At 46.8% G+C, this 13,058-nt stretch overlaps 1 protein-coding gene across 1 annotated transcript in view; it reads left to right on the top strand.

Moving 5' to 3' along the window:
- LOC117870416 (E3 ubiquitin-protein ligase TRIM7-like) overlaps positions 1-3,102 on the top strand; it is a 25,651-nt gene extending 22,549 nt beyond the window's left edge. Inside the window, exon 7 of the mRNA XM_034757555.1 lies at positions 1,137-3,102. Coding sequence (XP_034613446.1) covers positions 1,137-1,701 — 565 coding nt within the window. The 3' untranslated portion in view covers positions 1,702-3,102. The remainder of the gene's footprint in view (positions 1-1,136) is intronic.
- The last annotated feature ends 9,956 nt before the right edge of the window (positions 3,103-13,058 follow it).

The following is a 13,058-nucleotide window of genomic DNA, read 5'->3' as shown; positions in this document are numbered from 1 at the left end:
GGGGCCCCCACTGTAGCCCCCAGGCCTAGGGAGGGTGAAGAACCCCAGGAGGAGCAGAGGTGAGGCTGGGAGGGCTTTATTATGGCCTGGGGGCTGCAGGGGGCCTGAAGTGAGCGGGGGGCTGATGGGCTGGGGGGGCTGAATTGCTGGTGGGTTCTGAGCAGATAGGGTGAGTGCTGGCAGGGTGAACTGAGGGCGGTGGGGTAGGGGTGCTGAACTGATGGGGCGGTGATAATGGGGCTGGGGGACTGAATTGCGGGGGGTTGGACGGGGACAGAACTGATGGGGTCTGGGGAACAGGATTAATTGCTGGGCAGGTGACGGGCAGATGTGGGGGTGAGAGCTCCTGCAGCAGGAGCCAAAATCCCCTTCTCCAGGACATGTGGGCGAGTGGGCGACACTGATTGTCACATGCGCACACCCTGGGGAGGGGCCAGGGGAGTTCAAACATCCAGAGACTGACCTAAAAATGACCTTAACGTGCCTGGAAACAGTCCCCAGAAAATAGCTCCGGTGCCAGGGAGCCCCCCCCCGCCCTCCCTCCGTCCGTGTGAAGTTGGCACAGGGGCTCTACACCAACTCTGCTCCCAGTTATTGTAGGAGTGGGTTTGGGGCCATGCTGGGGGCCAGGGCCATCCCTAGGGGGGTGCGGGGGCTGGGGCGGAAGTGACTCATTTCTTCTGGGACCAACTGCGCCAGCCAATTGCACAAGCCCTCGGGGCTCCCCAAAGATGGGGCCCAGAGCGGTCGCCCCGATTCACCCTACCCAAGGGACGGCTCTGCTGGGGGCATAGACAGGAGGCATCACACTCTGGCTGCTCTCTGCTTTGCAGCCCTGAGCCCCCCTAACTAGGGGCCAGGCAGACTAAAGGAAGGACAAAGGTGTCTTCCCCTCAAGCACAAGGATGGAATCACTGAGACTCAGAGTCTGGGTCTTGGGTCCTGGCTCAGCGGAGCTGATCCTTTCACTCTGTCCCTGAACTGGCTCTGTCGGGGTGTGAACCCCCCGGCACATGGCTGAGATCTCAGCGCTGCTCCCCAGGCAGAGCTGGGTAAATCCTGGAGGCAGGAGGTTGCCTGGTTCACTCCCCAGCTGGGGCAGGTTCTGTCACTGACACGATCAGACCCTGCCCCAGGGCTGAGCTCTGCCCCTCACGCTCTGATTCTCTCTCTACAGCAAAAGTGACTCTGGATCCAGACACGGCCCATCCCGAACTCATCGTGTCTGCGGATCGGAGAAGTGCAAGATTGGGGGAGACACGGCAGGATCTGCCCAACAACCCTGAGAGATTTGACACTGAGCATTGTGTGCTGGGCTGTGAGGGATTCACCTCGGGCAGTCATTACTGGGAGATGGAGGTGAAGGTGGAGGCAGAGGGGATGGGAGACTGTGCTGTGGGATTGGCCAAAGAGTCTGTGACCAGGAAGGGAGAGATCAGCCTTAACCCTGAGCAGGGGATCTGGGCTGTGTCATGCAGTGAGGATTGGTGCTGGGCTCCCACATCCCCTGAGCAGCTAATCCAGTTCCCCCCGAGCCAGGGACCCCGCAGGATCCGGGTTTATCTGGACTATGAACGGGGGCAGGTGGCGTTTTTCGATGCTAGTCGTGGGGACCCGATATTCACTTTCCCGCCGGCCTCTTTCACTGGGGAGAGAATCCGCCCGTTCTTCCGGGCTGATCTCAATGTGCGGCTCCTCTAGCCCCCACCCTCCTGATCTCTATGACCTGGAGGACTCAGCCAGTCTCCTCCCCGCACAGGCAGGGCTGAAAGGGGGGTGACGCTCTATCCATTGCTCTATGGCTGTGGAGGTCTCTGTGAGGCTCTAGGCTGGGTCTTTATGCTCCTTGGAGGCCAACTCTGTGTGGAGTGGGGGGGTCCCACCAAGGAAGGAGGGAGCCCCCCTGTGGGAGAGGGACCCAGCCGAGCACCAGGGAGAGACCCCTCAAATGAAGAGGCTGTTGGGGGGAGACCGGGGAGAGGCCTCGCTGAAGAGGCTGTTTGGGACGTGGGGGGGACAGACCAGAGGGCAAACCAGGCGTCATGTGGGGAGAGGTTCCCAGGAGATCAGGGGCAGGTATCTCAGGGGAAGCAGAGCTGAGCAGGGAGGACCCAGCGGCACAGACAACGTCCTGCCCCTTGGCTTGGGGGACACAGAGGCTGGGGACCCGTCGGGCCCCCCAGGGTTCCACCAATCAGAGCCCAGGACTGGAGTCCTCTGCTCCCCTTCAGCGGCTATTCTAGCAGCGTGAGCAGGACACTGGGTGGTGGATTCAGACTGATGAGCTCCTAAGCGCCCTGTGGGCCAGTGTTTGAGATCTGCGGCTCCTGACACAGAGGCAAGGGAGGGATCAGACACTGATCTGTGGGCCAGATGTTTCAGAGGGATTTAGCCTTTAAATATCTGGTGCTGTAAGCTCTCTTGTCAGAATAAACTACTCAATACCCTGTGTAATCCAAACTCAACCGAGGAATCGTCCCTTTTCCAGCAAACATGAAAGAATTAAGATGTTGACATGATTGTTCCCTTAGACAGTGTTTATAGCAAAGCTAATATTGGTAGATTGTGTTATTAAATTTAATTGTTGTCAGTTAGGGTACAAATTTCACTTTGTTCATGATTAAACTACTGTTGTATGAGTCAGCATTTTCTGAGGGCTCCAAGGCAGGTGCTACTTCTTAGAGCTAGGAGAAAAATATTTTCTCTGCCAATTTAATTTTAAAAATTAAAAAAATCGAAGGAAATTTTAAAAATGCTGTTTTGTTGGACAATTTTTGTGGCATTTTTCCTTGAAAAAAATTAAACCAATCGTAACAAAACATTTTAGTTCTTTCGTTGTTATATTCCCCCCACCCACACTTTTCGCTCTGTCTTTTCTTTCCCTTCCATTGGAAAATGGGAAGAGGGGAAGGAGAGAAAGAAAAGTGAGCAGATGCACCCAAAATTCCAAGTTTGTTTCACTTTTTCAGAAGCCAAGACTCTCAAAAGCAGTTTTTGATTCAAAATTTGTCATTTAGTTTAATCAAAAAACTGAAAAATTTCAAAGGAATGAAAAATTTCCCACCACATTTTTCATTTCCCTTGAAAAGCCAGTTTTCAGTGGAAAAAAAATCGAACCTGTTGTGACATTGCACCCCATAATGCTTTATAGAAAGATGCTTATGAGTATGAATATGACTTAATTGGAATATGTTTTATGCTAGATATGCCAAGTAACATATCTGAAAAGGATATGATCTACTGAATATATTCATCCTATTTGTATGCATGTATCATTTTTGTATTTGAAGTTATGAATATTGCCTATGTATTTGTTTGATTCTAAGTAGCCTCAGTGAAGCATTTGGTCAGCCTCTTGAGAAAGGACTATTCTCAGTAAGTGCCCAATCTAGAAACACTTAACTGCCAATGCACTTTGGTAGATGCCAATCCACATCTGAGCTTTCCTGGGAATGTTCAAAGTAACATGTAAACAATGGCATTGGCCTGCAAAAAGCAGAATCATTCACAGACATGTGACTTGCCCAGGTGGCTAGAGACCCCATCTTGTGGCTGTAATGTTGCACAAGAGAGAGACTCATTTTGTCTTCAGCTAGCTCAAGAGAGAGCCTCTCCACCCCCAAAGGATACCTGAAAGAAACTGGAACAAAGGGCAGCACCCAGAGGGGAGTGAGTGATTGCTGGACCCAGACTAGGAAGAAGTCTAGTCTGTAAAAGAAGCTTATTAGAACATCTCTGAGGATGAGATTTACCTGCATTTAGTTTCTTACTGTATTAGGCTTAGACTTGCGTGTTTTTGTTTTATTTTGCTTGGTAATTTACTTTGTTCTGTCTGCTATTACTTGGAACCACTTAAATGCTACTTTTTATATTTAATAAAATCACTTTTTACTTATTAATTAACCCAGAGCAAGTATTAATATCTGGGGGAGCAAACAGCTGGGCACATCTCTCTATCAGTGTTCTACAGGGCAAACAACTTATGAGCTTACCCTGTATAAGCTTTATACAGAGTAAAACGGATTTATTTGGGGTTTGGATCCCATTGGGAGCTGTGTATCTGGGTTCTAGAGACAGGAGCACTTATTAAGCTGCTTTCAGTTAAGCCTGCAGCTTTTGGGGGACGTGGTTCAGACCTGGGTCTGGGTTGCAGCAGGCTAGAGTGTCTGGCACAACCAGGCAGGTTACTGAAGTCCCAAACTGACAGGGAAAACAGGCTCAGAGCTAGTCCCAGCACATCAGATGGCAGTCCCAAGGCAGTTTCTGTGACCCAACCTGTCACACCTGTGCTACTGCTTCTGAAGGCTCAAGTGTGGGATACCTGTTTTGCTTCAGGTCTTTACCAAAATGGTTAATTGTGACCAGATGCTTAATATTAACAACAAGGGGAAAGGATCTCAGACCAAAATAGGGAAAGAACAGATTAAAGAATATTTAGATAAGTTAAATACATCTAAGTTTGTGGGTCCAATTCTGGACACCACACTTTAAGGAAGATGTGAAGAAATTGGAGAGAATCCAGACAAGAGCAGCACAAATGATGAGAGGCTTAGCAAACAAGACCTATGAGCAAAGGTTGAAAAACTGGGCATGTTTAGTCTAGAGAAGAGAAGGCTGAGGGGGGACATGTTGGTCTGCAACTATGCAAAAGGCTGCTACAGAGAGGACAGTGATCAATTGTTCCCCACGTTCAGCAAGGGTAGGACAAGAAGTGATGGGCTTAGTGTGCAGCAGGCGAGATTGAGATTAGACCTTAGGAGAAACTTTCTAACTCTAAGGATAGTTAAGCATCAAACTGGTTACCTAGGGAGGTTGTGGAATCCGTTACTGGAGGTTTTTAAGACCAGGTTGGACAAACATCTGTCAGGGATGTTTGAGGTGTACATGGTTCAATCTTAGGACGGGGTAAGACTAGATGACCTCTCAAGATCCCTTCCAGATTGACATCACTATGATCCTCCAGTCACACCTCAAGCAAGAATAATTTAGGCTTATATCAATTTAGTTTAAATAGATCCCTTACCAAATTAAGTTACAATGACATAAAACACCTGGACCAAGTCCTGTAATCAATATAAGCCACGTGTAAACCAATGTAAGTGTCTACAAATGGGATTCCACTTCTGTAAGCAGGGTCTGAATGAATGCTGCCCTGACAGCGAGCTGGGAGGGGATGAGTTTGTTCCTGCTCTATTTACGTATTCAACAGTATCAAAATGATCAACTTTGGCTGGTGTTGGGTACAAATCACCTTAGTACTGAATGCCGGGGAGTGAAATATGGTTACCAATGTTGTAATTATTGTAGGAATACAGGAAAGCAGGATTGTGCTTAACCTGTCCCAAATGAGGGGGCCACCCGCAGTTGAAAGAACATTGTTAAGCCAGGGGTTGAATGTCAGAGCGCTGTGAAAGGAAAAGCGGTGGGGGACAGGTATCCCCAGTCAGAAACCTGCAGACCCTCATCTAGTGTTCGTTCTAGATGGGTTTAACCTGTTTCTCCCACTGTTCAAAGAATAGAGCTAAGTAAGCTTCATTAGGAGCCTCTTTGTTATGTGAAATGCCCAATCAGAGCTGAAATCACTTGGGATGGGGCAGTGTTTCTGCCCTGCTTGCACAGAGCTGAAAATCACTAAGAGACGGATGTGCAGAGGTCACAGCAGAGAGGCAGAGGGCAGCAGAAGTGACAGACAGTCAGCTGATGAACGAGTGGCTGGTGTGGCGGAGAGGCGCAATAAGCGGCCAGCAGGGTGGCTGGTGGAGAGGCGCGGCGAGAGCGGTGAACAGGTGGCTGAAGAGTGGCCAGCAGGGGGGCGGCAGAGAGGGGTGGCGAGGGAGTAACCAAGCAGTGGAGCGAGTAAGGTGCCTTTTTACCCCACCTTTGGGGAGGTGAACTCTGCAGCTGCACCTCTGAACTCTGGGTCTGCGCTGACCAAGGACAGCGGCTGTGCATGGGGTGCAGAGAAGGGTCGGGCACGCGAAAGGACTTTTGGGTTGATGGACATAAGATCCTGAGGGGGAAAGGACACTGCCCAACCGACTTGGGGGTGGGTCTTTTACTCGTGGTTTATGTTTATGAGCCCTGTTTGTGGTGTTTTCCCAAATTAACGCCAAGTTACTTCCCTCCTTTCATTAAAAGTTCTTTTCTACACTCAGACTCTGAGCTTGTGACTAGGAAAGTATTGCCTCTCACAGGTGCACAGGGGTGGTGTGTACATTTCCCAGGTTACTGGGTGGGGGCTCGAGATGGTTCAAGGTTTCTATGGCTCATGATTGTTATGGTGCCTGGTTTCCATGACACCTCGTTTCTCAGAGGCCTGGTTTCCATGGCACTTGGTTTTCCTGAGGCCTGGTTTCCATGGCACTGGGTTTCTCTAAGGCCTGATTTCCATGACACTGGGTTTCTCTGAGGTCTGGTTTCCATGACACCTGGTTTCTCTGAGGCCTGGTTTCCCAGATGCTGATCTTCCTGGTGGCCCAGGCTCCGCAAGATCTCATTTCCCTGCAGCCCAGTTTGCCTAAAGCCTGGACTCTCTGTGGCCCTGTTTCCCAGACGCCGGCTTTCCACGGCACCTGATTTCCTGAGGCCGGGTTACTCTGAGGCCCCATGTCCCTCATGCCGACCACCCTCATCACCGGCATCCCCTGAGGTCTCTGGGTTTCCTGCAGCTCAGAGAAACCCAGTGACATGGAAACCAGTCCTCAGAGAAACCCAGTGCCATGTGTAAGTGGGGGAATGGTCCTGCTATTGTGGGGAACTTTCCTGGCTTCTACATGACCCTGGTGAAGTAGGCTAGCGAAAATACAGCACAGAGCTCAGCTGTTCCATGTCTGGACTTGAGCCTCTGGGGGGACCACTCCCTCCTTCTCCTCTGTCCTTCCTAGGGGGTCTCTCTCTCCAGATCTGGGTGCTGCAGTGACCCCAGGGTCTCCGGCGCTAGGCTGGGCAGCCGCTGCAGCTCCTTTTCAGGGTCTGCGCGGGCACCGAGTCGGAGGCTGCGGTTGCTGGTCTCTACCCACTGCAGAGCTGGGCACGGCCGGGGGTAGGGGCTGAAAGGAGGGGTGCGGACCAGAGGAAGGCAGCAGCTGGAGAACGCTTTGCTGCAAGGGGGCCTCACTTCAGATTTCTGTGGAAAGGGGGCGGCTTTTGGAGGGGCGGCCGCCGGGCCAAATTTGAGTGGCCTAGCGACCCTGTGCGCCGGCCTGCGTTGCCAGCCTGTGACACTTTGTGAAATGATCTGGAGACACAATTCTGGATTTCAGGTGCCGGAGGAGATGCTGGGCCTCGCTGCCAGCACTTGGCTACTCCCTGTGTCCAGGTTGAAATATGGGATAAAAGTTGTTCCGTATTGATTTAGTACGAGCCAGTCCTTTATGAGGTGGGAGTGATGGCAACCCTGCAGCAGGGGCAGAGCAGCCCCTGCTGGCCAGAGACTGGAGGAGCAGGATTACTATAATCATTCCCTCTACTTCCCCATCACCGGCTTCGCAGCTAAGTCCTGGACAGCTTTAGAACCAGCCCAGAGGATCCATGAGGAAGAAATCAGCTGAGAGTAAAATATCGCTGAGCCTCGTGCACCCAAAAAGTTCCCCTGCCCCAGAAGGAGCTGTGACTCGCTCCCTACACGGGCTGAGTCTATGGAAAAAAACAGAGCAAAACTCTGATTTCAGCAAACACCTGACCTGCTCCCCAGTGTTGCTGAGGCAGCGTCTGGTCCTGGCTGGGATGATGTCTCTGAAATGCCGGCACCAGAAAGGGATATTAAGGGACACAGATTCAGTGACTTATTTTTTCAGTGAAAGTTTCTAGACCTGGTAGTTCCAGAGAAAGGCTTGAAAACATGAACTAAGCGTATCCTAAAGGCACAGAAAGAAGAGGGTAACTAAAAAGAATCCGATTTTGTTTTTAATGAATTGTAACACAATTTGGCCGATCTCATGAATTGTGTGTGTGTGCCTGACTCGACATTTTTGAATGCTTGGAGTTGGCAGTACTGATCGGGGGCAGAGGGGGGGACTATAGAAATTTCAGTTGTTTTTATTTTCTAATTTTCAAAATTTACCTTCTTAATGAATATTTTATCAATCTTTTTAACTGAAATGTTTGTCATTTTCAGAAATGGATACATTGTATTATTTAGACATTTAAAAAAAATAATTTAATCTGTCATTTTAGGAGATTTTTTCGCATATAGGGAAACTGTCGTATTGAGAGAATTTTTAATAAATGGGGAAATTGTTGTATTTCTACAATGTTATTAAAAGGGGGAAATTGTCTGATTTACAGGTTTTTCAATAAATGGAAAAATTGTTGTATTTTCCATTTATAAAAAAATCTAGACATAAAACTGACATTTTATTTTAATAAATGCATAAATTGGCTTATCTAGTGATGTTTTTAAATTGGAAAACTGTCATGTTTAAAGACTTATAAATGGATATATTGTCTGATTTCTAGAATTTTTAAGTAAGTGGATAAATTAATTTCATTTTTTTCATAAATTGATTGATTGTCTTATTTATAACAAAGATTCTCTAAATAAGAAAATTGTCTTATTTTTATCTCTTATTCAAAAACGACTGCAAGCATTTTGCTTTCAAACAATAACAAGGGAATGCCAAATTTTTATGTGGGGAAAAATATTTCAGCACAAAAAGATTATTTTTCAAGGGGGAAAAAAAGTCAGCTCTGTGTTTAATGAAACTGTCAGGCTGTAAATTTAAAACAGATCAAACAATACACCTTTTCCAATCTAAACACAGTTGGCCTGAGGAATTCATGGCCACGAGATTTCAATGGCACCAGTAGTTTAGTGGGATATGAAAGAGGGCCGGACATTTATTTGGAGAAGAACATCATCCAAAGTTAGAATAGTGAAGGTTCAAAATTATGGCTGTTGATTAATCGCAGTTAACTCACACGATTAACTCAAAAAAAGTAATTGTGATTTAATTGCACTATTAAGTAATAGAGAACCAATTGAAATTTATTAAATATTTTTGATGTTTTTCTACATTTTCAAATATATTAATTTCTATTAAAACACAGAATATAAAGTGTACAGTGCTCACTTTATATTATTCTTATAACAAATACTTGCACTGTATAAATGATAAACAAAATAAATGATATTTTTCAGTTCACCTCATACAAGTACTGTAGTGCAATCTCTTTATCGTGAAAGTGTAACTTACAAATGCAGGGTTTTTTTGTTACATAACTGCACTCAAAAACAAAACAATGTCAAACTTTAGAGCCTACAAATCCACTCAGTCCTACTTCTTGTTCAGCCAATCACTAAGACAAACAAGTTTGCTTACATTTATGGGAGATAATGCTGCCTGCTTCTTATTTACAATGTCACCTGAAAGGGAGAACAGGCGTTTGCATGGCACTTTTGTAGCCGGCATTACAAGGTATTTACGTGCCAGATATAATAAACATTCATATGCTCCTTCATACTTCGGCCATCATTCCAGAGGACTTTTACATGCTGATGATGCTCATTAAAAAAATAATACGTTAATTAAATTTGTGACTGAACTCCTTGGGGAAGATGTGTATGTCTCTTGTTCTGTTTTATCCGCATTCTGTCATATCTTTGATGTTATATCAGTCTCGGATGATGACCCAGCACATGTTCATTTTAAGAACACTTTCACTGCAGATTTGACAAAACGCAAAGATGGTACAAATGTGAGATTTCTAAAAATAGCTACAGCACTCGACTAGACCCAAGGCTTAAGAATCTGAAGTGCCATCCAAAATCTAAGAGGGACGAGGTGTGGAGCATGCTTTCAGAAGTCTTAAAAGAACAATGCTCAAATGCGGAAACAACAGAACATGAACCACCAAAAAAGAAAATCAACCTTCTGCTGATGGCATCTGACTCAGATGATGAAAATGAACATGCGTCGGTCTGCTATGCTTTGATCGTTATTGAGCAGAACCCGTCATCAGCATGGACGCATGTTCTCTGGAATGGTAGTTGAAGCCTGAAGGGGCATATGAATCTTTAGCGCATCTGGCACATAAATATCTTGCGACGCCGGCTACAACAGTGCCATTTGATCACCTGTTCTCACTTTTTATTTTCTCATAAATAAGAAGCTGGCAGCATTGTCTCCAGCAAATTGTAACCAAACTTGTTTGTCTGAGCGATTGGCTGAAGTAGGACTGAGTGGACTTGCAGGCTCTAAAGTTTTACATTGTTTTATTTTTGAATGCAGTTATTTTTTGTACATAATTCTACATTTTTAAGTTCAACTTTCATGATAAAGATATTGCACGACAGTACTTGTATTAGGTGAATTGAAAAATACTATTTTTATATTTTACAGTGCAAGTATTTGTAATAGAAAATAATGTAAGGTGAGCACTGTACACTTTGTATTCTGTGTTATAATAAAAATTAATATATTTGAAAATGTAGAAAAACATCAACAAATATTTAATACATTTCAATTGGTTCTCTATTGTTTAATAGTGTGATTAAATCATGATTAATTTTTTGAGTTAATTGTGTGAGTTAACTGCGATTAATCGACAGCCATAATTTTGAACCTAAATGGTATTCTATTATTGTTTAACAGCACGATTAATCGCAATTTTTTAAAATCATGTGATTAATCATTATTACATTTTTTAATCGCTTGGCAGCTCTATTCAAAATACAAATGAGTTCTGTATCTAAAATTGTCAGGGGATTTGTAAGAATTTTCCCCCATGGGGAAGTTATTCCATAACTGTCCACTGGGTGGGTCTTTTGTACCAGCTAGTGTGGCATCTAAAGCATTACACTCCCTTGCACCTCAGCAGAGTCCCTTTCCAACCTGGCCCCATCAATTTCTTCCTCCCTGCTCAATATTTCACAAAATAACTGCAGCGAAACACCTCACAAATAGACCCCATGACCTCGAATCTGCGGTGAGAGCCTGTAGGGGACTGGTTTTATGACCCATCAGTTCCCTTCCACAGCAGAGAGTGGAAGGGCTGAGCCTAGAAGCCAGGGTCCTCTGTGCTACAGGCTTCCCTGTGGGTTACCTTCTCTCTCCCATGAAATGCCAAAAGTTGTGTATAATCTCAGACAGGAAGCCTCTGTTATAAGGTCCATGCAAAGACATTTACAACACACAAGATGTTGTTTTATTGGTCCTAAAAGGCCCAGGCACACAGAGAAGGCGCTGGCAGAAATTATGAACAATTTACACATATACAGACATCGCTTGTTTACAGAGCACTCTCGTGGCAGCATTATTCCCGCGCCATGATTCCAGGGAGGCCAGTTCTTTGACTCCAGATTTTGAATCCAGCACCCTCCCTGCCCAACCAAGACCTAACAAGATCCATCCAAGACCCATCCAGGCTTTGACAGCACCAGTCAGTTACCAACTGGCTACTCTTCAATACCTCGTGATCTTATCCCACCACCCCACCATGGCGATGGAGTAGTGGATGTTTCCATCTTGGAGCTGGAAGACGTTTATGGTGTTTGTCCCTTCCCTGGACATGAACACCATCTCCCACCCATCGCTCTTCACCACCATCTTGGCATTGTTCTGGATCAGCTGGGGTTCTCTGGAGAACTCATTCTTTGCCTGCTTCAAGCAGGACTTCAGCCGTTTGGTCATTTCTCTCCAGGAGAACATCTTGGCCATCACTTTGTCCAGATTTGCCAGGCTCAACACCAGCATCCCGCTGGGCAACTTCTCCACTGGACTGTCAAAGCTGGGGAGCCGCATTTCATAGCAGGGCACCCCCTGGATGTAGGAGACCTCGATGGTGCTCTCGCCCTGGCCCAAGATGAACTCCAGCTGCTGCCTCTCACAGCGGATCACCAGCCGGGTGTTCTCCTGCAGGCAGCCGGCCTCCTGGCTGAACGTCTAAGCAGCGCATGGTCCAGGCACTTCTCCATGGGGTGAGAAAGGCCACCCAGGGATGCCAACTGATTCCGCACCTTGGTGATGTTCTCCACACTCAGCACCTCTGGGCAGGAGGAAATCGAGGTACAGGGATCCATCATCGGTCCCTCATAGAATCATAGAATATCAGGGTTGGAAGGGACCTCAGGACGTCATCTAGTCCAACCCCCTGCTCAAAGCAGGACCAATCCCCAACTAAATCATCCCAGCCAGGGCTTTGTCAAGCCTGACCTTAAAAACCTCTAAGGAAGAAGATTCCACTCCCTAGGTAACCCATTCCAGTGCTTTACCACCCTCCTAGTGAAAAAGTTTTTCCTAATATCCAACCTAAACCTCCCCCACTGCAACTTGAGACCATTACTCCTTGTTCTGCCATCTGATACCACTGAGAACAGTCTAGAGCCATCCTCTTTGGAACCCCCTTTCAGGTAGTTGAAAGCAGCTATCAAATCCCCCCCCCCCGTCATTCTTCTCTTCTGCAGACTAAACAATCCCAGTTCCCTCAGCCTCTCCTCATAAGTCATGTGCTCCAGCCCCCTAATCATTTTTGTTGCCCTCCGATGGACTCTTTTCAACTTTTCCACTTCCTTCTGGACACAGTACTCCAGATGTGGCCTCTCCAATGCTGAATAGAGGGGAATGATCACGTCCCTCGGTCTGCTGGTAATGCCCCTACTTATACAGCCCAAAATGCCGTTAGCCTTCTTGGTAACAAGGGCACACTGTTGACTCATATCCAGCTTTTCATCCACTGTAACGCCTAGGTCCTTTTCTGCAGAACTGCTGTCTAGCAATTTGGTCCCTAGTCTGTAGCAGTGCATGGGATTCTTCCATCCTAAGTGCAGGACTCTGCACTTGTCCTTGTTGAACCTCATCAGGTTTCTTTTGGCCCAATCCTCTAGTTTGTCTAGGTCCCTCTGTATCCTATCCCTACCCTTCAGCATATCTAACACTCCTCCCAGTTTAGTGTCATCTGCAGTGGGGGGGTGTGTGACGATGCGGTTCTGGCGGGACCCAACTGAGAGTGCCAATTCAGGCCAAATTGCTTAAACAGGGCAGTTACAGCTCAAGGCTGGGGTTTTTCCACCTCTAAGGCAAACCAAACCAGCCAGACTAAGAGGACTTTGGTCTCACCCC

Source organism: Trachemys scripta, unplaced genomic scaffold (assembly GCF_013100865.1).
Source record: "Trachemys scripta elegans isolate TJP31775 unplaced genomic scaffold, CAS_Tse_1.0 scaffold_28, whole genome shotgun sequence".
NCBI classification, from domain to species: Eukaryota; Metazoa; Chordata; order Testudines; family Emydidae; genus Trachemys; species Trachemys scripta.
This window is presented reverse-complemented; position numbering and strand designations above follow the sequence as displayed.